Raw genomic sequence first — 25,932 nt, forward strand, 5'->3', positions numbered from 1 at the left:
TTATTGGTATCAGTCTTTGATAGTTGCATGAAGAGGCAATACCAGGGCAGAACAAAGACTTGCAGACTTAGCAAGTATCTAGGTAGTGATCAAATGCACATGAAACGATGTTCTATATCAGAATTCCAAAGAGGTTGTGTTCATGGAAAACTAGTTTACCCATACAGAAAAATTGGACCATGTAATATTTTTACTTCAAGCTTTTGTGTGATCAGAAACAAATGGGTCATGAAGTAAGAATAAAGGATGCAAGTGGAAAGTGTATAGTTATGGGCAAGATAGCATTGATGTACAGTGGAATATTGGGATACTGTCCATTGCTCCCTGAAAGTGGCAACACAAGTAGATAGAGGAGCATGTTACTTTCATTGATTGGAGCAATGAGAATGAGTGGCACAGTGGCTGTTGCCTTACAGCGCCAGGGACCCGGGTTTGATCCTGACTGGGTGCTGTCTAATGAGGTTGTACGTTCTCCCTGTGTCCGCACAGAAACATAGAAAATAGGTGCAGGAGTAGGCCATTCGGCCCTTCGAGCCAGCACCGCCATTCAATATGATAATGGCTGATCATCTAAAATCTGTACCCCATTCCTGCTTTTTCCCCATATTCCTTGATTCCTTTTGCCCCAAGAGCTAAATTTAACTCTTAAACATCCAGTGAATTGGCCTCCACTGCCTTCTGTGGCAGAGAATTCCACAGATTCACAACTCCCTGGACGAAAATGTTCCTCATCTCAGTCCCAAATGGCCCATCCTTTATTCTTACACTGTGACCCCCTGATCACATCGGGAACATTTTTCCTGCATCTAGCCTGTCCAATTTTATGTACAAGAAGGAACAGCAGATGTGTAAGAAGGAACTGCAGATGCTGGTTTAAACCTAAGACACAAAAAGCTTGAGTAACTCAGCGGGATAGGCAGCATCTCTGGAGAGAAGGAATGGGTGGTGGTTCGGGTAGAGATTTAAGAATTTTATGTCTCTAAGATCCCCTCTCCTAAATTCCAGTGAATATAAACCCAGTCAACCCATTCCTTCATCATATGTCAGTCCCACCATCCCGGGAATTAACCTGGTGAACCTACACTGCACTCCCTTAATAGCAATAATGTCCTTCCTCAAATTAGGAGACCAAAATTGCATACAATACTCCAGGTGTGGTCTCACCAGGGCCTTGTACAACTGCAGTAGGACCTCCTTGCTCCTAAACTCAAATCCTCTCGCAATGAAGGCCAACATGTCATTAGCTTTCTTCACTGCCTGCTGTACCCACATGCTTACTTTCAGTGGCTGATGTACAAGCACACCCAGGTCTTGTTGCACCTCCTCTTTTCCTAATCAAGCCATTCAGATAATAATCTGCCTTCCTGTTCTTGCCACCAAAGTGGATAACCTCACATTTATCCACACTGCATCTGCCCACTCACCCAACCTATCCAAGTCACCCTGCAGCCTCATAGCATCCTCATCGAAGCTCACGTTGCCACCCAGCTTTGTGTCATCCACAAACTTGGAGATGTCACATTTAATTCCCTCGTCTAAATCGTTAAGATATATAGTAAATAACTGGGCTGGCAAGAATGGAACAATGAAAGTCCAGATACATCACATCTACTGGCTCTCCCTTATCCATTCTACTTGTTACATCCTAAGGTTTCAAATGTCTTTTATTGTCACATGTACCAATTAAGGTACAGTGATATGCGAATTACCATACAGCCATGTGGAAAAAAAGTGACAAATACATAAAAGTTAACGTAAATATCCATCACAGCGGACTCCCCACATTCTTCACTGTGATGGAAGGGAGAAAAGTCCAAGCTTCTTCCTCTTTATTTCTCCTGCGGTCGGACTTTTGTTAGGCTGCATTTGGAGCATTGTGTGCAGTCCTGGTTGCCCCATTACAGGAAAGATGTGGTGGCTTTGGAGAGGTTTACCAGAATACCGACTGGATAAGAGGGTGTTAGGTATCAGGAGAGGTTGGACAAAAAAGGGATGTCAGCCAAACGTGGGGGATGGGACCAGTGTAGATGGGGAATCTTAGTTGGCATGGATGGGTTGGGCTGAATGGCCTGGTTTTGTGCTGTAAAAGACATCTGGGTGTAATATCCAGAAAACACAAAGAACCTCCACTGTGGTTCTCCTGGTGTAGGCTGCCACCCTCTGGCAAAAAAGTTTCATAGCAAGATCCTGGCAACGTGGACCACACGCCATAACTTAGCAATGTACTCCAGACAAAGGCAAACATTCACCATCACACACAGCCTGCCGTTAGACTCCGGACGTTTGAAGATCAAGACCTCAAACCCAACACAAATCTCAACTGGTGATCAAATGCGACCCTATCTGCTTGTAAGTGCGTGTATTGTGAGAGAGAGAGAGAGAGTAAGTGTGAGGGGGAGAGGAGAGTAAGTGTGAGGGGGAGAGTGTGGTTTTTGTGAGGGGGGGGAAGTAAGTGTGTGAGGGAGAGCGTAAGTGTGTGAGGGAGGGTAAGTGTGTGAGGGAGAGTAAGTGTGAGGGGGGGATGGGTGTGAGGGGGAGAGTAAGTGTGTAAGGGGGAGTATCTGCGAGAGGAGTGTGTGTGAGGGGAGTATGTGTGTGAGGGGGAGAATGCGCGTGTGTGTGAGGGGAGTATCTGTGAGGAGAGTGTGTGTGTGAGGGGCAGAGTGTGTGTGCGTGTGGGGGAGTGTCGGGTGTGTGTGTGTGGGGGAGAGTGTGTGTTTGTGTGTGAGGGGGAGAAGGTGTGTGAGTGTGAGCAAATTAATGAATGGAGTGACAGCGTGCGGGGGCGTGAACGTGAGGCCGAGCTTGCCGGCGATTGGCGCCTGCAGCGACTGTGACGTCAGAGGGAGGGTATCCCTGGCCACTGGATACAAGTGGAAGTAACAAGCGGGGAGTCCCTGCCTCAACTCCCCTTGACAGCTCGCAGCTACAAACTGCAGCTATTCCAGCACAATACATATTGTTTCCCCCCCCTCTTCCTCCTGTATATGGCGAGAAACGAGCTGGACATATTCCACTCCAAGCGGCACGACAAGCTCGATTTCTTCCTAAAAAGGCACTTGGACGAGAGCGTCTTCAACAAGATCCGAATGTACGAAGCGTGCATTGTAGTGACTGGGAGAAGGCACAAGAAGACGTTCGACTTCGTCGTCCTCACCGACGAGTGTATCTACTTGACTCAGAACCCACCCAAGACCATCCACGAGGCGGTGCATCTCAGCGATGTTGTTGCAATCGAGCTGGTGAGAAGATTAGTTTTTTTTAATCAACTTTATCAGTAAACGAGACGAAATCAAAGTACTGCACATTTCAGTTTAGTTCCACAACTTTATGTTTTTGTTTAAAACTTATCACACACACTCTCTCCCTCACTTTGCAACAACAACAACCCCGTGTCTCCTTTGTGCTTTGATCTCTTTTAAACTTCTGAGTTTGTTATTTTTCGGATTGTTCTCCCGCCTATCTAAGTTATACATTTGATTTTGCAGGCGTTTTGTTTGCAATTTTCGTCCCAGTGTGAGGAGGGCGGGAATTTATGGTTTGCGTAACGATATTTGGGATAAATTAATTTCGGGGACGGTCAAACAGCGCTCTTCGAGAGGACTTTATGACCCCGGAAATTAGCCGTTGTGTTATACTGAGTAACGATATGGAGTGAATTAAATGGGGGAAACAATCATCATAAAACGTGGAACTATGTTTTAAAATGGAGACCCTTCCAGTCTGAAGAAGGGTCCCGGCCGATCCATCCCCCCACAGATGATGGTGATGCTTGCTTGGCCCGTTGAGTTACTCCAGCATTTTATGTTTTGAAGTGTATTTTAATCCAATATGATTTCGCTTTATGCGCCGTTACATCTGAAAACTGTGTCTATATTTGGTATAAACCAGCGTTTGCAGTTCTTTGTTTCTATATACGAAAATTTGTTACATTGCGAACGATTAACACACAAGACAGCGAGACAGCCGTGTCTCTGCTTGTTAGGACAAGAAACCTACTGTAATTGTGCTACAGACTATTTCCTCTATCGTGTTTACCGAAACTGCACGTATTTAGAAATTAAAGATGTGTGCTGTCGGGTAGGAATTTAGTTACAATGCTCTGTGAAACTTTAATGAGTTTGCTGTGGTTCAAGACAAATTCCGACACTGGCTTTATGGGTTCAACTGACTTTTCTGAAGTAACATTGCAAGGAGAGAGCGTGATTGAGCTGAAAAACACCCGCTTTCACAGATATTTTAATTTAAAAATTCAAAATTGACACAAACAACACATAATTATTTAACAGTACTGTCTCTGCAATCACCACTCTATACTGCACACTTGTGGTTAAACTGCAGAAAAGCAAGCTTACAAAGACTTCAAGTAGCTTATAATGATGATGCTAAGAGAATAATACTTAAGAGACGTAGATGGTGTCGTGCAAGTGGAATGTTTTTGGCTGCAGGAGTCAATACTTTACAAACTGTCTTAAGAAATCTTATGTATAAATTTATTTGCCGGATTAATGACTCTGAAAATGAAATAATCTTGGCCTTAAACAAGGTTTAGCACTACACGCTACCAATCCCAGCTGTGGAGACATTGGGATAGTTTCTCTTGTAGGACACTGATTTTTTTAAAATTCTTAGTTTTAAACCATGTATTGTGCTTTTGTATGTTATTTTGTTGTGCTTTTATTAGTAATTTATTGTGCTTTTGTATGTAATTTATTCTATGTAATGTCTTGTCTTTTATCTGGATCCTGAGTCTGTAATAAAGTATTGATTTGATTTGATAGTCTTTCAGTGTGGAAACTGGCCCATCGGCCCAACTTGCCCATGCTGACCAACATGCCGTATTTACACCAGTACTAACTTGCTGTGTTTGGCACATGTCCCTCTAAACCTTTCCTATCCATATATCCACATGTCTTTTATGGTACCTGTCTCAACTACCTCATCTGGCAGCTTGTTCCAGGTACTTTCCTAATTGCGATCGCACTGGAGTGAACTATTCTGTACATAGACCCTAGTACAAGCAAGGCAGTTTGTAATTTTCACTCATACGATCACTCAAGTTTACATCGGAAACAAGCCATAAGGATACATAACCCTTATTTAGGTCAGGTAGTGCTGTACCCACCACCCTATGTGAGGAAAAAAAATCCCCTTCGGGTTCCTATTAATCTATGTCCTCACGCCTATGCCCTCTGATTCTTGATTCCCCTATTCTGCTTAAAACTCTGAAGAAGGGTCTCGACCCGAAACGTCACCCATACCTTCTCTCCAGAGATGGTGCCTGACCCGCTGAGTTACTCCAGCATTTTGTGTCTATCTTCTGCTTAAAAGACTCTGTGCAATTACCCTATCTATTTCCCTGATTTTTATATATAAATATATAAATACAAAAGTGTGTGTGTATGTGTATATATACATTTTATAATATAAATATATAAACACATATGTGTATGTCTATATATTATAATTAATATATGTTCTTTATATATTATTTATTCTTATAAAATTATATATATGTGTATATATATTCTTATTTATATTAAACTATTTATATATAAAATGAGGAGAAAGATAGGATAAATGCAGTTTTTTTACAAACACACACACACACACATATATATATATCACGTTGTGTGAACGAAGATGCATTTTATCCTAGTTTTAATTGTTCTAGAGTTAGTGGTGGGGTTTCTATGGCAATTGTTTAACCAGCTGAATAGTTTCCTAGGCCACTTTGGAACTTCTAAGCCAGTCATGTAGTGTGGGACTGAAGTCCGTTGGTTTGCTCTCCACAATGAAATAAGCTGTCAGATAATGGCAAGCAGAGGGAGGCTTCTGTCCATTGTGAGGGTGCCATGGAATGGAAACACACAACCTGCACATCCCTTGCACAGTTGAAACATCTGTGTCACACAGAACTAAAGAAAAAACCTGGTTTAATCAAGACGCAAGAAACTGCTGGATGCTGCTGGACTCTTGAGCAAAGCACAAAGTGCTGGAGTAACTCAGTGGGTCAGGCAGCATCTGCGGAGGGAATGGACAGGCTATGTTTCAGGCCAGGACCCATCTTCAGACAGTAGAAACAAAGGATTGCAGATGCTGATTCACGTAAAAGGACAAAGTGCTAGAATAACTTAGCAGCACCTCTGGAAAACATGGATAGGTGACGTTTTGGATCGAGACCTTTCTTTACACTGAGAAATTCAGTTTGAAGAATGGTCCAGATCCAAAATGTCAGCTAGCTATTCCCTCCACAGATGCTGCCTGGCACAGCTGGTAGTGCTGCTGCTTCACTGTCCCAGAGACTCGTGTTCGTTCCTGACCTCGGGTGCTGTCTGTGTGGAGTTTGCTCGTTCTACCTGAGGCCACTGGGTGCTCCAGTTTCTTCACACATCTCAAAAGATGTGCAGGTTTGTAGTTTAATTGCCCTTTGTAAAATTGCTCCTAATATGTAGAGAGTGGATGCAAAAAGTGGGATAGCACAGAACTAGTGTGAGCGGGTGATCGATGGTCGGAGTGGACACAGTGGGCCGAAGGGCCTGTTTTCATGCTGTGTCTCTAAACTAATTTGGGAGAGCATATTTCCTTTAAGAGATCAAATATCTAAGGGGACTGAGGTTGAAGGTAATTGGAATAAGGATCACTGAGAATTGTGAAGTGACAAGAGAACTTGAGATAAGAACTAGTGTGAATGGGTGATCGATGGTCAGCATAGACTTGGTGGGCCAAAGGGCCTGTTCCCATGCTGTATCTAAATTGATCTGATACCTTGCACATGTTTTGTACTGTGTGTGGGGCACCGCACTGCTGACTGATGGTATGGTATTCACCTCGGGCAAGATCTCGACTCTGGGAAAGCAAATCTACAGCATGTGGAATGTTCAGAACTGACAGCTGTGATAAATATTTCATTAACAGAGATCTATATTCCTTGAAGCAGTATGTGTTGTTCACAGGATGTGAATAAACTTGCATTTTGTCACATTTTCATCCTTAATAACCCAACGTTTATCCAAAACTTTTTAGAACATAGAACAGCACAGCACAGGAACAGGCCCTTCGGCCCACAATGTTTGTGCTGAACATGATACCAAGTTAAATTGATGTCACTGGGCGGCAGAGTGGTGCAACGGTAGAGTTGCTGCCTTACAGCACCAGAGACCCAGATTCGATCCTGACTATGAGTGCTGTCCGTGCGGAGTTTGTATGTTCTCCCTGTGACCGCGTGGGTTCCACACACAAGGAACAATATATAGAAGCCAATTAACCTACAAAACTATGTCCTAAGAATGTGGGAAACCGGAGCATGGAAATAGACCCTTCAGCCCACCGAGTCCATGCTGACCATCGATCACCCGTCCCCACTAGTTCTATGTTATCCCACTTTCTCATCTACTCCCTACAAACATGAGACAATTTACGGAGGCTAATTAACCTACAAACCCGCTCGTCTCGGGAATGTGCGAGAAAACCGGAGAAAACCCACGGTGTCACAAGGAGAACGTGCAAACTCCACACAAACAGCACCCAAGGTCAGGATCAAACCTGGATCTCTGGTGGCTTACCAGCTGTGCCAGTGTGCCATCCAATAGAGTCATGGAGTCACACAGCGTGGAAACAGGCCCTTTGGCGGCCCAACATGCCCACGCCGACCAACCTGCCTGCATTTGCCCCATATCCCTTTAAACCTATCCTATCCATGTACCTGTCCAAATGTTTTTTTAAACTGTTATTTCCAGTATTTTCTGTTTTGTTATCAGTTTGCTGTTTTTTTTACAAAATTGAATTGATTCACCGATTCACAAAAGTATTTACACACCAAATGTCCACCACCATAAGATCAGACTATCAAATATTACCAACTACTTAATATCAAATACTATCTTCCAATCCGGGTCGAGGATACAGTCAATCCCCCATGGTCCTCTTCCACCTGTATTCTTTCCTCTCCCTTCACAATTTGCACCTCTTCGCACCTTAGCTCCTTTTGCGCCTTTTTGTCTTTTGATCTCGAGTCTTTGTCCAACCATATGACCGTCACACCCCCCCCCCTCAATTGTATCCACCTATCACTCACCAGGCTTTGTCCTGCCCTTCTTTTCTTCCAACTTTCCCTTCCCCCCATTACAAACAGTCTGAAGAAGGGTCCCAACCCGAAACATCACCTGTCCATGCTCTCCAGAGATGCTGCAGCACCTTGTGCTTTCTTTTGTAAACCAGCATCTGCAGTTCCTTGTATCTGCTGCCAGACCTGCTAAGTTCCTCCAGCACTTTGTTTTTTAATCTTATAAAGCATCGTTGATATGCGATCCGGTCTTTAAATCATTATTTTCTTTCAATAAATGGTGCTTGAAATTTATTGTTTTTCATGTAAAGCAGCATCGTTAAATATTTCTGCATTTTATGATCGTTTCTTACCCAAATACTGACATTGTCTATTGTAGATGAAAAGATTAAAAGTAATTCATAACATTTAACAAGTGCACAATTTATAGTAACCTATTGGTTTTAAATTTGAAATGTTGCATCAACATCTAAAATTAGACAGCATTAGCATTACTGAATAATCTGCTGCTTTGCCAGATAACATCTCACAGATAACTAAAGCCAATTTTTTTGAGAGGCAGCAACTGTGTGCTAATGGATGTAAATTCTGCTTAAAATGGATTCAGTGACCTGCCGAAGTCTGTTCTCACAAGATTCATAGCGCCTGAATCCTGTGAATGCCAATTAATATGCATACACCAGCGGTTATTTTGCTTGCAAGAAGCACCTTTCTGTACATAAATAGAGAGGCTCTCAGAAGCACTTCGCAATAGGTGCACCGTTTAGTTTCCTTTAGTCAAGTCAAGTCAAATTTATTTGTCACATACACATACTCGATGTGCAGTGAAATGAAAGTGGCAATGCCTGCGGGTTGTGCACAAAAAGAATTACAGTTACAGCATATAAATAAAGTTAATAAGTTACTAAACATAGCACAAAAAGTGTCGACAAAAATTTAGTCTCTGGGGTTATCAAAGTTGACAGTCCTGATGGCCTGTGGGAAGAAGCTCCGTCTCATCCTCTCTGCTTTCACAGCGTGACAGCGGAGGCGTTTGCCTGACCGTAGCATCTGGAACAGTCCGTTACTGGGGTGGCAGGGGTCCCTCATGATCTTGCTTGCTCTGGATCTGCACCTCCTGATGTATAGGTCCTGCAGGGGGACGAGTGTAGTTCCCATGGTGCGTTCTGCCGAACGCACTACTCTCTGCAGGGCCATCCTGTCCTGGGCAGAGCTGTTCCCAAACCAGACTGTAATGTTGCCGGACAGGATGCTCTCTACAGCCCCAGAGTAGAAGCAATGAAGGATCCTCAGCGACACTCTGAATTTCCTCAGTTGTCTAAGGTGGTAAAGGCGCTGCTTAGCCTTACCCACCAGTGCGGCAATGTGCGTTGCCCACGTCAGATCCTCTGCGATGCGGACTCCCAAGTATTTGAAACTGCTCACCCTATCCACAATAGACCCATTTATCTCCAGTGGCGTGTACGTCCTTGGATGTTTAGCCCTTCTGAAGTCCACAATCAGCTCCTTTGTTTTAGTGACATTCAAGAGGAGGCTATTGTCGTGACACCAGAGTGCCAGATCAGCCACCTCCTCCCGGTAGGCCTTCTCATCGTTGTTGGAGATCCGGCCCACCACCACAGTGTCATCAGCAAACTTGATGATGGAGTTTGAGCTGAACCTGGCCCTACAGTCATGTGTGTACAGGGAGTACAGTAGGGGGCTAAGGACGCAGCCCTGGGGGGATCCTATGTTCAGGGTGAGGGAGCTAGATGTGTGTTCCCCCATCCTGACCACTTGGGGCCTGGCAGTGAGAAAGTCCAGGACCCAGGCACACAGAGGGGTGCTAAGCCCCAGTTCCAGCAGCTTTTCAACCAGTCTGCTGGGGACTATTGTGTTGAATGCTGAACTAAAGTCAATGAACAGCATCCTCACATAGCCCCCCTGGCTGTCCAGATGAGAGAGAGCGGTGTGTAGAACCTGGGAGACCGCATCATCCGTGGACCTGTTCGGACGGTATGCGAACTGTAGTGGGTCCATGTTGCGAGGAAGGAGGGCGCAGATGTGCTTCTTGACTAGCCTCTCCAAGCATTTCATGACAACCGAGGTGAGGGCCACCGGTCGGTAGTCATTTAAACACGCTGGAGAGGCATTCTTTGGCACCGGTACAATGATGGAAGTTTAGAGATACAGCATGAAAACAGGCCCCTTTGGCCCACCGAGTCCGCGTCGACCATCGATCACCCGTTCACACTAGTTCTAAGTTATCCCGCTTTCTCATCCACTCCCTACACACCACGGGCAATTTACAGTGGGGCAATTAACCTACAAACTCACGCATCTTTGAGATGTGGCAGGAAACGGGAGCACCTGGAGGAAACCCACACGGTCATAGGAAGAACCAGCTTCCTGCCCGATTACAGGACACTGATTTTTTTTAAATGAGACTGAAAATTATTTGTTCGCATGAATTTATGAAGGATAAATGCAAGTACTTTCTTTAGTCGCGCACTATTCTTTATATCCTGGCAGGAAACATGGGAGCGGGCAATTATTCCCATTTCTGTACAGGTACGACTGAAACACGCCGCTGTGATCAGAAACAAACCACTTTTAATTTAGTTTACAGATGCTGGGTGGGAACAGGCCCTTCAGCCCACAGAGTTCGCGCTGACCAGCGATAACCCCGTACACTAGTTCTATCTTCCTATCATACTCGTATCACTATCATAACTATCGTACTAATTCCATCCACACACTAGAGACAATTTACAGAAGCCAATGAACCTACAAACCCGCACGCCTTTGGGATGTGGGAGGAAACCGGAGCCCACGGAGAAAACCCACGCGGTCACAGGGAGAACGTACGAACTCCACACAGACAGTACCCGTAGTCAGGATCGAACTCAGGTCTTTGGCGCTGCGAGGCAGCAACTTAACCGCTGCTTCACTGTGCCGGCCAGGCTAATTGTAAGGTGTTGGCCCACTGACATCTGATCGGTCGGTGATTGTGGCTTTGTGTCGCTCTAGAGAAAGTGCCTAATTACAGGATTGTTATCACAGGTACACTGAGGCAGAGTGTTTCACACAGTGGAAGGGGCGATGCTGCCCTGGTACAGAGCCAAGTGATTGTAACTGTGCGCAAGGCAAAAGGCTTTCTCTGCCACGTCGGTGCTTGAGGGGAGACATGAGGGGATTAGGGTGGCGCAGCGGTCGAGTTGCTGCCTTACAGCGCCCAGAGACCCAGCTACAATCCTGACCACGGGCACTGTCTGTATGGAGTTTGTACGTTCTCCCTGTGATCGCGTGGGTTTTCTCCGGGTGCTCCAGTTTTCTCCCACATTCCAAAGACGTACAGGTTTATAGGTTAATTGGCTTCGGTAAGAAAATTGTAAATTGTCCCTATTGTGTAGGATAGTGCTAGTGTATGGGGTGATCGCTGGTCGGCACGGACACGGTGGGCCGAAGGGCCTGTTTCCATGCTGTATCTAAAGTCTAACAAAACCCCGGCAATCCAGGGAGAACGTACAAACTCCATACAGACAACACCCATAGTCAGGATGGAACGCGGGTCTCTGGCGCCATGAGGCAGCAACTCTACCGCTGCGCCACCGTGCCGCCCTGTAGGACTATGAGGGTTCTTTCACCTTTGCCAAAAGCACATCACCATAATCACACACCTCCACAAGCTCCACTCAACCCCCAGTGAGATTCCTCCACTGCTCGAGTCTCTTGCTGCAGATTAACGGACGCTTCATCTCAGAATGGTGCCGGCCTCCTCTGCTCACTCCATAGCAACCTGAAGCATATCCTTGGCAACCGGCTGTCTTTGCCTGACAGATAACAGGGATGGAACTTTGTCCTCGAATGGATGATACAATAAACATGCACATCACGTTCTGCTTCAGCGGATATTTTTAAGGCAGGGATAGATAGATTCTTGATTAGTACGGGTGTCAGAAGATATGGGGAGAAGGCAGGAGAATGGGGCTAGAAGGGAGAGATGGATCAGCCATGATTGAATGGCGGAGTAGACCTGATGGACCGAATGGCCTAATTCTACTATTCCTTATGACCTTCTGAAAATCGGTTCTCATTTGCTTTGTTAAACAGATGCCAATATGTCATGGTACACCAGTCGTTGAAAGTAGGCATGCAGGTGCAGCAGGCAGTGAAGAAAGCGAATGATATGTTGGCATTCATAGCGAGGGGATTTGAGTATAGGAGCAGGGAGGTTCTGCTGCAGTTGTACAGGGCATTGGTGAGACCACACCTGGAGTATTGCGTACAGGTTTGGTCTCCTAATCTGAGGAAAGACATTCTTGCCATAGAGGGAGTACAGAAAAGGTTCACCAGACTGATTCCTGGGATGGCAGGACTTTCATATGAAGAAAGACTGGATAAACTCGGCTTGTACTCGCTGGAATTTTGAAGATTGAGGGGGGATCTTATAGAAACGTACAAAATTCTTAAGGGGTTGGACAGGCTAGATGCAGGAAGATTGTTCCCGATGTTGGTGAAGTCCAGAACAAGGGGTCACAGTTTAAGGATAAGGGGGAAGTCTTTTAGGACCGAGATGAGAACGTTTTTTTTCACACAGAGAATGGTGAATCTGTGGAATTCTCTGCCACAGAAGGTAGTGGAGGCCAGTTCATTGGCTATATTTAAGAGGGAGTTAGATGTGGCCCTTGTGGCTAAAGGGATCAGGGGGTATGGAGAGAAGGCAGGTACAGGATACTGAGTTGGATGATCAGCCATGATCATATTGAATGGCGGTGCAGGCTCGAAGGGCCGAATGGCCTACTCCTGCACCTATTTTCTATGCCTATGTTTCTACATCTAAACCAACGCCACATTTCCACCCCATTTCTCAGCCCATCTCACCATGGTTTTGAGCTTTCAACGTCCATTCCTTTGTGTTAAAAGATCTCATTTTTGGTAGCAATTTAACAGATTTTTCCTTCACCGTTCACCTCATTTCCCCCCCCCCCCCCCCCCCCATACCCCAACGAATGTCTCTGGGTGAAAACAATCCCGATGGCTTTCTTTAACCCATTAATGATTCATGGACGGTCTCCTCCCGGCTGTTGATCAGGCAACTGAACCGACCTCTTGAGAAGACACGACGACTCTTTCGCTGAACACTTACACTCGGTCCACTGAGATCCACTGGGTCTCCCAGTTGCCAACCATTTCAACTCCCCTTCCCATTCCCACACTGACCTTCCTGTCCTGGGCCTCCTCCACTGCCAAAGTGAGGCCACAGGCAAACTAGAGGAACTGCACCTCCTATTCGCTCGGGCAGATTACAACCCAACGGTATGAACAGCAAATTATCTTATTTTAAGTAACTTCTATCACCCCCCCCCACCCCTTCGCCCTAGTTATTTTACCCATTCCACAGTTCACCCCATCGTATCTCTCTTAAGATCACACCTTCCCCAGCCAACAATGACCATATCAGGCACCGCCCTGCCTGGTCATCTGTTGCCGGCCTTCATTGGCCCTGGTCTTTTCTCGCCTCCAGCTCTTCACCTCCCCACCCCCTACTTTCAGTCTGAAGGAGGGTCCTGAACCGAAACGTCACCCATTCTCTTTCTCCAGGGATGCTGCCTGACCCGCTGAGTTGCTCCAGCACTCTGCATCCACTGTAGTTTTTCTCACCACTTTTAAAGAAGTTTTTGCACAATTGGCACTTCTATATATATAAATATATATTTTTTTATTTTCAGTTAGCACAAACCAGGAAGCCATCGGCAGCCCAGAAACACACAAGCTCAAACAGAACAAGCATGCAAAATGTAAAATGGGCTGTTAGCATTTTTATCTGTAGGTTTTGACTAGATTTTGCATTCAGTTCAGTAAAAATCTTATTATACATAGGCACAGTCATGCTTCAGTACAAGAATGTAAGAGTGTTAGATGACATGAGATTTAGGGCGGCACAGTGGTGCAGCGGTAGAGTTGCTGCCTCACAGCGCCAGTGACAAGGGTTCGATCCCGACTCTGGGTGAATGAATGAATGAATAAGTTTATTGGCCAAGTATGTGCATATACACGGAATGTGCCTTGGTGCTCTGCTCACAAATGACAGCACAGTTAACAATTACGAATAAAGCGTAAACACATCAAAACAATAAGGATACAACAATAGGGTCTAAACATGGGGGTGAAAATAAACCAGAGCAAAAAAGAGACCACAGACTTTGGTTATTGAGTAGTAACTACTACTCGTGGAAAAAAGCTGTTTTTATGTCTGGCTGTGGCTGCTTTGACAGTCCGGAGTCGCCTTCCAGAGAGAAGTGCTTCAAGGAAGCACTTATGGAAGGGTGCTGTCTGTACGGAGTTTGTTCGTTCTCCTCGTGACCGCGTGGGTTCGCCCAGGGTGCTCCGGTTTCCCCCCACAATCCAAAGACGTACAGGTTTGTAGGTTAATTGTCTAAGGTAAAGATTATAAATTGTCCCTAGTCTGTAGGATAGTGCTGGTGTGTGGGGATCGCTGGTCGGCATGGACTTGGTGGGCCGAAGGGCTGAATCTCTAAACTAAACTAAATCTAAACTAAACACTGAAACAGTACACAAGAGTCGCCATGTTTCCGGCGCCATTTTGTCTGGTTAAATCTTGTAAACTCTCAGCAGCTGTCTTCATTGCTGATTTTATTATGGAAGGGAGGTGATTGAAGAAGCACCCCGAATGTTTGGGCCTAGGACGTTGCCAAATGCCATCGGGGGGAGGGCCTGTTGGCGACTCTGTGGCTCCTCACGTGTACACGTGTTTTGCGTTTAGGTTGACGACTACCCTGACTTTCTGAGCGGCCACGACCGTGAATCAGCACAACACATCCGTATCGTTTACGTTCCGCGGTCACACAAGAAAAGACACGAACCACACGCGGGCAGCGATAAATATATTGCCACCCGTGTCGGGGGCAGGAGGAAATTCAGCCCCCTCGGCCGCGAGGAAGGTACGTGTTTCGCTTACTCCTTACTTGGTACGGTGGCGCAGCGGCAGAGTTGCTGCCTGACAGCTCCAGGGACCCGGGTTCGATCCTGACTACGGGTGCTGCCTGTACGGAGTTTGTACGTTCTCCCCGTGACCGCGTGGAAACAGGCCCTCCAGCCCACCGAGTCAGTCGATCTCCTGCTCACACTTGTTCTTCATTATCCCGCTTTCGCTTCCACTCCCTACAATTTACACAGGCCAATGAACCTACAACCTCGTAAACCTTGGGGACTGGGGAGGAAACCAGAGCATCTGGAGGAAACCCATCGAGAGAAGCTTTGTACGGTTCAGCGTTGTATTTGTGGGAGTTTAAGAGGAAGCGTATAAAATAATTGAACGGCAGAGTAGCCTAGATGGGCCGAATGGCCTAATTCCGCACCTATAACTTACGAACTTGTCACACTCGACTTTGAGTGATCGCCGAAGATGATGATGATGAGGTCCACAGGAGGAGTTTGGGAAAATGACCCCCTGAATCAAATAACATCTGAACGATATGGGCGTCGATTCGGCCTCATGCAACGGAGGAGGGCTTTGAACGGAATATATTGGAGGGGGGAGGGGGGGTTCAGTAATTTGTGCAAAAAAAATATTTTTTTATTTTCAGTCAGCACAAACCAGGAAGCCAACAGCAGCCCAGAAGCACACAAGCTCAAACAGAACAAGCATCCCAGGGAATTCTCTCTCAGGTAGGGATGTTCCCAATGATCGATGATGTTCCCCCCTCCTCCTCACCAACCCATTCCCTCCCGCTACACCCGCACACTCCTTTCTTTCCAATCCCCCTCTCGGCCATCACGTAGTTCCCTTCTGTTGCATTCTGTTCGCCCTGCTATACGAAGGATGTCGTTAGCTGGAAAGGGTGCAGAGAGGATTGACGAGGATGTTGCCAGCACTCGAGGGCCTGAGCTACAGGGAGAGGTTGGGCAGGCTAGGACTCTATCTCTTGGAGCGCAGGAGGATGAGGGGGTGGTCTTGTACTGGGATAAAAAATCGTGAGAGGTCACAGGGAGAACGTACAAACTCCACACACACGTACACACGCGTACACACACACACAAACACACACCACCCATAGTCAGGATCGAATCTGTGTCTCTGGCGCAGTGAGGCAGAAACTCTGCCGCTGCGCTACTGTGCCGCCCCTAAAGTGGAAAAGCACAATCCTCTCTACTATGGGAAAACCAGACACTGTGTGGGACGGACATCTTTGATCCAACTGCAAGAATGACCGCTAGTTTCTGTTCATCTGTTCCTCTTAATTCTCCACTAACTCCCACTCTGACCTGTTAACCTGCTCCAACGAAGCTCCATGCGAGACAGCATCCGATCTATGGACGACTCACAGCGCAGCCTTCCAGCCTCAACACTGCGATCAACTTCACTTGATGGTTTCACTTACCCCTCCTCTCAACTTTTAGTCTCCTTTAGAGATACAGCATGGAAACAGGCCCTTCGACCCACCGAGTCCACGCCAACCATCGATCACCCGTTCACTCTAGGTTCTATGTTATCCCACTTTCTCCTCCACTCCCTCCACACTGAGGGGACAATCTGCAGAAGCCTATTAGCCTACAAACCCGCGCCTCCTTGGGAAACGGGAGCACCCGGAGGAAACCCATCGCGGTCGCAGGGAGAACGTGCAAACACCACACAGACGTCTCCCAAGGTTGGGATCAAACCCGGGTCTCTGGCGCTGTGAGGCAGCGGCTCGATCAGCTGTCCTGCACATTGCCTGGGTGGTTTTCTTCCTAGTTTAATGGTGGCATCATAAGTAGAAGATAGGAAGAAACGTGACCAGTCCAGGATACAATTGTATCAGCACTTCAGTAACTGAGCCCCTTCCACCACAGGAGACACTGATAAGAAACTCTCTGCTGGGTTCTGTAACATTTGTGTAATTAGGTTTGTGGATTAAGGACGGTGAGGGTTTCACGAGGCTTTTATTAGTGTAAATGGAGACAGTTCAGCTTGAGAAATAACCAAGACAAGGGGACTTGGGTTTCTTTTGAGACTGTAATGTGAATCTATGCTTTGCCTTTCATTATCATCGAATTGTCGACTTAATTTGGTTTCATGTTACGTGCTTTTATAGATTGCACTTAAATTCAAAATGCTCTTTTGTGAAACCTTGTGGAGCAAACTTTTCTTTACTTTATACTTTCGAGATAGAGTGGTACCAGCCCCTTCCACCCAGTGATTCTGTGCCGACCGACAATCACCTGTCTGTGCACACTAGGGACAGTTTTTACAGAAGACAATTAACCTACAAACCAGCACGTCTTTGGGATATCGGAGGAGCATCCAGTGGAAACACAGGCGGTCACGGGGAGAACGTGCCCCCCGTGGTCAGGATCGAACCCGGGCCTCTGGTGCTGTAAGGCAGCAACTCTACCATTGCGCCAATGTGCCACGCTAAATCTGTAATCTACTACTCTTACACTGCAGTTGTACAGGGCCCTAGTGAGACCGCACCTGGAGTACTGTGTGCAGTTTTGGTCTCCAAATTTGAGGAAGGATATTCTTGCTATTGAGGGCGTGCAGCGTAGGTTTACTAGGTTAATTTACGGAATGGCGGGACTGTCGTATGTTGAAAGACTGGAGCGACTAGGCTTGTGTACACTGGAATTTGGAAGGATGAGAGGGGATCTTATCGAAACATATAAGATTATTAAGGGGTTGGACACGTTAGAGGCAGGAAACATGTTCCCAATGTTGGGGGAGTCCAGAACCAGGGGCCACAGTTTAAGAATAAGGGGTAGGCCATTTAGAACTGAGATGAGGGAAAACCTTTTCAGTCAGAGAGTTGTAAATCTGTGGAATTCACTGCCTCAGAAGGCAGTGGAGGCCGTCTCTGAATGCATTCAAGAAAGAACTAGATAGAGCTCTTAAGGATAGCGGAGTCAGGGGGTATGGGGAGAAGGCAGGAACGGGGTACTGATTGAGAATGATCAGCCATGATCACATTGAATGGTGGTGCTGGCTCGAAGGGCTGAATGGCCTCCTCCTGCACCTATTGCCTATTGTCACTCTTGTACTTAAGTATGATTGTGCCTGTGTATAATATTGTAACTATTCTTCTTTAAAATTTTAACATAGACTAATATATTTATTACTAATACTAATGCATAAAAATATCATTTTATTAAACTATTATTAAAGCGCCAGAGATCCGTTCTCCCTGCGATCGTGTGGGTTTTCTCCGAATTCATCCCATGCCCAAAAGACGTGCAGGTTTGTAGGTTAATTGGCTTCTGTAAATTGTCCCTAGTGTGTGAGATAGACCTAGTGTAGGGTGATCACTGGTTGGCATGGACTCAGTGGGCTGAAAGGCCTGTTTCCACGCTGCATCTGTAAAGTCTAAACTAAAGACCTTGTGGGTTTTCTCCGGGTGCTCCGGTTTCCTCCCACGTTCAAAGACGTAAATGTTTGTAGGTTATTTGGCTTCTGGGATATTGTAAATTGTACCGAGTGTGCAGGATGGTGCTAGTGTACGGGGTGATCGCTGGTCGGCGTGGACTCGGTGGGCCGAAGGGCCCGTTTTCATGCTGTACCTCTAAAGTCTAAAGGCAAGCTGAGCCAAATAAAGTATGAATGGTGAACCTGACTCGGGCAGACAGAAAGAGGGAGTTACCTAAAGTCGTAGAATTCAATCTGTACTGGAGAGAGCCTGCACATCAGTCGCTTGTGATGGAACAGACTCAAAGGGCCGAATGGACTCCAAACGGTATCAATCTTCCTTCCCCAGGTTGGTGGGATGAAAGGTAAGCACCAGGGGAACTCTGTCCTTGTTCCGTGGAACTAGAGCACATTGTTTTTTTGATGACCAGGAAATGCTGGGATTTGATGTGAAATTCTAATGGGCTTGAGGTTGTGAACGTGGTTTTCGAGTTCTCCAAGGCGCTGATCCTCATGACAACTAAACATTGTCTCTCTTGACACTTGAGTTTAGTTTAGGTTATTGTCATGTGTACTGAAATACAGTGACATTTTTTTGTTGTTGCGTGCTAATCAGTCGACTATGCATGATTAGTGGGTGGCAAGGTGGCACAGTGGCAGAGTTGCAGCCTTCGAGCGCCAGTGACTCAGGTTCGATCCTGATCTTTGGTGCTGTCTGTCTGGAGTTTGCACGTTCTCCTTGCAACTGCACGGGTTTTCTTCGGTTTCCACCCACACTCCAAAAACATGCAAGTTTGTAGGTTAAACGACCTCTGTAAATTGTGTAGGTCGTGTACGGCTGATCGATGGTCGGCACGGACTCGGTTGGCTGAGGGACCTGTTTCCACGCTCAAACTCAAAGAGATGAATGTGTGTGTGGGGGGTGGGGGGGTGGGGTGGGATATTCTCCCCCCCACCCCCCACCACGTTCACATAAATGAATCACGCTTTTCACTGCTTCCAGGAAGAGCAAGGCTTTTGACAGGCAACGTGACCCTGGACTGACCCACGCCGACTCCTGCCCGACCCCCGAGCTGAAGGATCTGAAGCTGTGCGAGAAAGACAACCATGTTACCTTGCGCACAAATGCCCGCCCCTTGCCTGAGCCTCCAAAGGAAAGTCCAGGCCCTACCTTGGCATCGCGAGTGCCAATGTACAACCTAGAACCAATGCAACAACACCCGGTCACGCCTCACCCTGGCCACAGAACCACCAGGGACCAGCGAGTAGAGATATGGAACTCCAGCACGGAGGTAGACAAGAGGACGAGCAGCCAGCAGATGGAGCAGGAACTGGAACTCCATCTCTATATCATCTCCATGTCCTCCTTAATATTTCTCCATTTAAAAAGTGCGTGGAACAATTTTATGATTGTAAGTAGAAACAAGGGGGGCGGTTTGTGGTTTGAGTTCCCCCATTGTCTGGAGGTCAACGCTGTTCGTTTTGTTTCTTTAATGTTGTCTACAGCGGTCGACACTAAGGCAGGATCCAGACTACGCACAGGAAAGTGCACCCGCATCTCCCGCTCGGGGCCCCAAGGGACACAGGTAACTCAGCCGCCACAGCCCCACTTCCCAGAAGATCTGTACTTTTACTTCACTTTAGAGATACAGCCAGAACCTGGACCACCGAGTCCGCGCCGACCAGCCGTCACCCCGCGCGCGTACTAACACTACCCTACACTCTTGGGAGGATTTACAATTTTACTGAAGCCAAACTGTACGTCTTTGGAGAGTGGGAGGAAACCGGAGCTCCTGGAGAAAACCCGCGATGTCACAGGGAGAAGGTACAAACTCCACACACAGACAGCACCCATTAGTCAGGATCGAACCTGGGTCTCTGGTGCTGTGAGGCAGCAACTCCACCAGCTCTGCCACTGTGCTGACCACAGTGGACAGAGGTGCAGAAAAGGTGGGGGGGGGGGGGTGCCGTGGTCACACACTGAAGAGATCTAGGTAAGAAAATGGTCGAAGGTCCCTGGGAGGGCACAGTGTAGGTAAAGCATCAATGGATGGAATCAAGCCAAAATAAAATGGTGGCATCAAGAACTGGAGATGCTAGAATCCTGAGGAAAACACAGAGTGCTGGAGGAACTCAAGTGGTCAGACAGCATCTGTGGAGGGATCTTTCTTCAGATAAAATTAGTAGAGTTGATGGGCATGTGCGAGAGAATAGTTTATACAGAAATAAATAGGGGGATGGAAATGATGGGTTGCTTCAGGAGCTGGCATAGACTTTGATGGGCTGAATGACCTCCTTCATGTCATAATACATGATAAATTCATCAAACAAACTCAAACAGCTGCTGGAGTGGAATATGAACCTGATACAGAAGTTAAGGTTGACAGCTTGACGAGTCCCTTAGATTGAAATACAGATGCTTTAAATGCAGGCTCTCCGCTGGAGCAGAGAGCAGTGGAAGGCAAGGAGATGGCCGCTGCATAAAAGTGCAATGGGCCTACGTGGAGCTCACGTCATTTGTTGTTTGAAGCTCGGGGAAAGCAATAAAAGGAAGTAATGAATGGCACATGGCCTCGTTTAAATGTAAATATGACAAATTTAAATATGAGAAGTAATGTGGGGAAGGGTGCATAAGAAATGAGAGGAGAAGCAGGGTGATTAGAAACAAAGAATGACGATCACAGACACTCATGTTGCTAAGGGATGCCACCATATTGGACCTGAGTGTTGCCATTTTAGAGCAATGTTGTTATGGAAAAGAAGCCATATTGGTGCCAGGTGTTGCTATGGGAAACCACCATATTGGTGCCAGGTGTTGCTATGGGAAACCACCATATTGGAGCCTAGTGTTGCTATGGGATGCCGCCACATTGGAATCCAGTGTTGCCACTGGAAGCGCCATATTGGAGCCCAGGGTTGTTATGGGAAACCACCATGTTGGAGACTAGTGTTGCTCTGTGTAGTCTCCAGATGACTGCCTCATGCCGATCAAGATAACTCAACTATGCTGCTACGACCTGCCCGGTTTGGTCCTTATCCTTCCCTGCAAACCTGTACCTGTCCAAGTGTCTTTTAAATGCTGTATTGATACTTGCCTCAACTACCTCCTCTGGCAGTTTGAAATGTGTAAGGAGGAATGGCAGATGCTGGTTTAAACCGAAGATAGACACAAAAAGCTGGACTAACTCAGTGGGACAGGCAGCATCTCTGGAGAGAAGGAATGGGTGACGTATCGGGTTGAGACCCATCTTCAGTCTGAAGAAACATCACCCATTCCTTCTCTCCAGAGATGCTGCCTGTCCCACGGAGTTACTCCAGCCTTTTGTGTCTATCCTCTGGCAGTTCGATCTATTGTGTCTATTACAATGTATTAACTTTCTTTAAATAACGCTGTTTGATGTGTGTATTAAAATCTTTTTCTGTGTGAACAATTGTGGTCTGTGTTGTGCCAGTTCAGAGGGAATCAATAAACTCTTCAATCAACTGAGCTCTGAATTGCTTCATGGAAGCAGTACGTTGGAGAGGACCTGTTCACTGGTGAAAGAGCTAAAAACTGCTGCACTACGCAACTTCACCATCAAAAAGCTCTTCTGGAAAGTGAGTTTCTGTCAGGGGCACGTGTGTTCCATTTGACAAGATTTACGTGATGTTCTTGTTGGTTTGTGTTCAGTTTATTGTCACGTGTACAGGGGTACAGTGAAAAGCTTTTTGTTGCGCGCTAACCTGTCAGGGGAAAGACGATGCATGATTACAATCGAGCCTTCCACAGTGTACAGACAACAGGATAAAGGGAATAACGTGAATGATGTTTAGTGCAAGATAAAGTCCAGTAAAGTCCGATCAATGATGGTCTCAGGGTCTCCCATGAGGTAGATAGTAGTTCAGGACTGCTCTCTAGTTGTTGGTAGGATGGTTCAGTTGTCTGATATCAGCTGGGATGAAACTGGGAAGAGTCAAGAGTGTTTTATTGTCATATGTCCCAGACAGAACAATGAATTTGTGGCAGGAGTGCTGTGGACAAAACCACACCCAGCACTGTGATGAGTAGACAATAGACAATATTTTTTTTTAGATTTAGAGATACAGCGCAGAAACAGGCCCTTCGGCCCACCGGGTCCGCACCGCCCAGCGATCCCCGCAAACTAACACTATCCTACACCCGCTAGGGACAATTTTTTACATTTGCCCAGCCAATCAACATACATACCTGTACGTCTTTGGAGTGTGGGAGGAAACCGAAGATCTCGGAGAAAACCCACGCAGGTCACGGGGAGAACGTACAAACTCCGTACAGACGGCGCCCGTAGTCAGGATCGAACCTGAGTCTCCGGCGCTGCATTCGCTGCAAGGCAGCAACTCTACCGCTGCGCCACCGTGCCGCTAATAGGTGCAGGAGGAGGCCATTCGGCCCTTCGAGCCAGCACTGCCATTCACTGTGATCATGGCTGATCATCCACAATCAGTACTCCGTTCCTGCCTTCGCCCCATACCCCCTGACTCCGCTATCTTTAAGAGCTCAATCTAACTCTCTCTTGAAAGCATCCAGAGAATCGGCCTCCACTGCCTTCTGAGGCAGAGAATTCCACATATTCACAACTCTCTGGGTGAAAAAGTTTTTCCTCATCTACGTTCTAAATGGCCTACCCCTTATTCTTAAGGAGTATTGACAATTCCATTTTTATTTTGAGGTTTTTAATCTTTTTGGTTTCACCTAAACCCCTCGCTAAAGCCTCTTCCATCTCTTTGGCATTGTCCGCAGTCGAACGACCTGTATCCATTTCTGATTGGAAAACTTCAGGAGCACTTGCCGAGGTTGGAGGATCCACCAACCCAACGAGACAGGAGCAAAACCATCAATGATCTACAGTAAGTGAAATGTTCCCGTTGAAAGGCTTCTGCCTGGACCTTCAAGCCAAGATCTACCATTTTCAAAACATGGGGCTGAAATGGGATGGGTAAGGCTAACTTTGAGAATTAGCTTGAGTTACAGCGTGGAAACAGGCCCTTCGGCATACCGAGTCCACGCCAAGCAGCAATCACCCCGTACACTAGTTCTATCCTACACACCAGGGACAATTTACAGATGCCAATTAACCTACAATCCTGCACATCTTTGCATTAGTCTTGTAATTGTAATTGATTTGTAATTGATTTTATTTGCCAAGTATGAAAACAAAACAAGTATGTAAATCACACGAGGAATTTGATTTGCCGTACAGTCATACCAAAAAAGCAACGAAACACGCAACCACATAATAATTTAACACAAACATCCACCGCAGCGGCTCCTCCACATTCCCCACTGTGATGGGGGACAATAAAGTCTTGTCTTCTTTCCTCCTTTTTCTCCCGCGGTCGGGGGAGTTGAACCATCCGCAGTGGGGGGCGATTGAAGCTCCCGCGATTGGGGCGGTCGAAGCTCCTGCGGCTTGGAACTCCCGAAGCCGGTCCCTAACCAGGGACCGCGAGCTCCACGATGTATATCCTATTCCTCATTTTTCTCTATAGTCCAGGTATGGTTCAATTATAAGTGTTGAAAAACACCTTCAAATTTGGTGATGCCTCCACAACTATAGACTTAGTTTAGAGCAGCACTGAAACAGATCCTTCGGCCACCGATTCCACGCCATTCACTGATCACCTCGTACACTTACACTATCCCACACACTGGGGACAATTTTCAATTTTAACGGAGCACCCGGATAAAACCCACATGGTCACAGGGAGAACGTACAAACTCTGTACTGACAGCGCCCGTAGTCAGGATCGAACCTGGGTCTCTGGTGCAGTGAGGCAGCAACTCTACAGGTGTACATTGGTGATGATTAGCGGCATAAATACCGACAGCAATTTGTTTCCTTCAGTTGTATGGAGATATTGAGCAAGTTAAACTGGGGTCGTCCAGGACCATCTCTAAGAAAATGAAAGGTGAGAGGGAGGGGATTCCAGAGATTAGCTCCTTGGGAAAAGAGGGTTGTATCGATGGTGGATTGTGGAGCTCCCGAGGTCGGGATTGAACCCGGGTTTCTGGCGCCATGAGACGGCAACTCTACCATTGCGCCACCGTGCTTTCCCTGATGTCACACGAAAGTTTAGAGATCTTTTGCTCACGGGGATGGCACAGCGGTGCAGCGGTAGAGTTGCTGCCACACACGTCAGGGACGCGGGTTCGATCCTGACTCCGGGTGCTCTTTGTACAGAGTTTGTATTTACCTCCTATGACTGCGGGTTTTCTCTGGATGCTCCCACAGCCCAAAGATGTGCAGGTTTGTAGGTTAATTGGCGTTGGCAAAATTGTCCCCAGTGTGTAGGATGGAACGAGTGTGCGATGATTGCTGGTCGTATGGACCCGGTGGGCTGAATGGTCTGCTTCCTCGCGGTAAGTCAAAGTCGAAGTATTCCCCTCTATCACGTGCAACTCTAGAGAAAACTGCCTGTACGGAGTTTATACGTTCTCCCCGTGACCTGCGTAGGTTTTCTCCAGATGCTCTGGATTCCAAAGACGTGCAGGTTTGCAGGTGAATTGGCTTTGGTGAAATTGTAAATTGTCCCCAGAGTGTAGGATGGTGTGATCGCTGGTTGGCGAGGACTCGGTGGGCCGAAGGGCCTGCTCCTGTGCTGTATCTCTAAAGTCTAAAGGTCCATGTTGCCACCACTGGCATATATGCACTGGCGTGCTTTCAGGAGGATCATACCTCGTAAACATAAACTCTGTGTCTCTCTCTCTCTCTCTCTCTGCAGATGCTGCCTGACCGGTTGAGTGTTTCCAGCAGTTTCCACTATTATTCTAGATATTCCCGGCATCGATAGTGTAGGCAGTCAGAACGATTTTCCCAGGTTGGGAATGTCAAAGACTAGAGGTCGTAGCTACACGGTCAGAGTGGCAAAGTTTAAAGGAGACGTGCGGGACAAGTTTTTTACATAGAAAGAGGTGGGTGTCTGGAATGCACTGCCAGGGGTGGTGGTGGAGGAAGATACTAGAGGCTAAACTAAATGAAGTATTTTAGATCGCACATGGATGTGCAGGGAATGGAGGGGTGTGGGTCGCATGCAAGCAGAGAGGTAGGTGTAACTTGGCGTCATGCTCAGCACGGACATTGTGGGCTGAAGGGCCTGTGCTGTACTGTTCAATGATTCCATGCACAGGCAGCTTGCGTTTTATGCGTGTTTAATTTATGCGTTTTTGCAACACGCGCTTGTTCGTTTAATAGCAAAGCCTGATTATCATGTTGGTAATTTTGCAATGACCGCAGACAGCGGAGTCGTGTTTACGATTAATTTACAAGTTTTTGAATGACTCATTGTTTTTCAAGCACATAACCACCGCGTGATTTTACAGTGGTAGCAGTGCTACTGTGCCAACTCCAAACTTACTGATTTACTCAATCATTCTTCTTTTGACATAGAGTCATTCAACATGGAAACAGGCCCTTCGACCAACTACACTAGTTCCACTTGCCCGCGTTTGGCCCACATCCCTCTAAAC

General features: G+C 46.7%; 1 protein-coding gene across 1 annotated transcript in view; it reads left to right on the forward strand.

Annotated features, from left to right (window-relative positions):
- The first annotated feature begins 2,987 nt into the window (after positions 1-2,987).
- Positions 2,988-25,932, forward strand: part of c20h12orf56 (chromosome 20 C12orf56 homolog) — a 35,532-nt gene continuing 12,587 nt past the window's right edge. The window contains exons 1-7 of the mRNA XM_078416615.1: positions 2,988-3,242; positions 14,832-15,009; positions 15,655-15,736; positions 19,450-19,858; positions 19,953-20,032; positions 21,899-22,043; positions 23,206-23,312. Coding sequence (XP_078272741.1) covers positions 2,988-3,242; positions 14,832-15,009; positions 15,655-15,736; positions 19,450-19,858; positions 19,953-20,032; positions 21,899-22,043; positions 23,206-23,312 — 1,256 coding nt within the window. The remainder of the gene's footprint in view (positions 3,243-14,831; positions 15,010-15,654; positions 15,737-19,449; positions 19,859-19,952; positions 20,033-21,898; positions 22,044-23,205; positions 23,313-25,932) is intronic.

This window comes from Rhinoraja longicauda, chromosome 20, assembly GCF_053455715.1.
Source record: "Rhinoraja longicauda isolate Sanriku21f chromosome 20, sRhiLon1.1, whole genome shotgun sequence".
In the NCBI taxonomy this organism is placed as follows: Eukaryota; Metazoa; Chordata; class Chondrichthyes; order Rajiformes; family Arhynchobatidae; genus Rhinoraja; species Rhinoraja longicauda.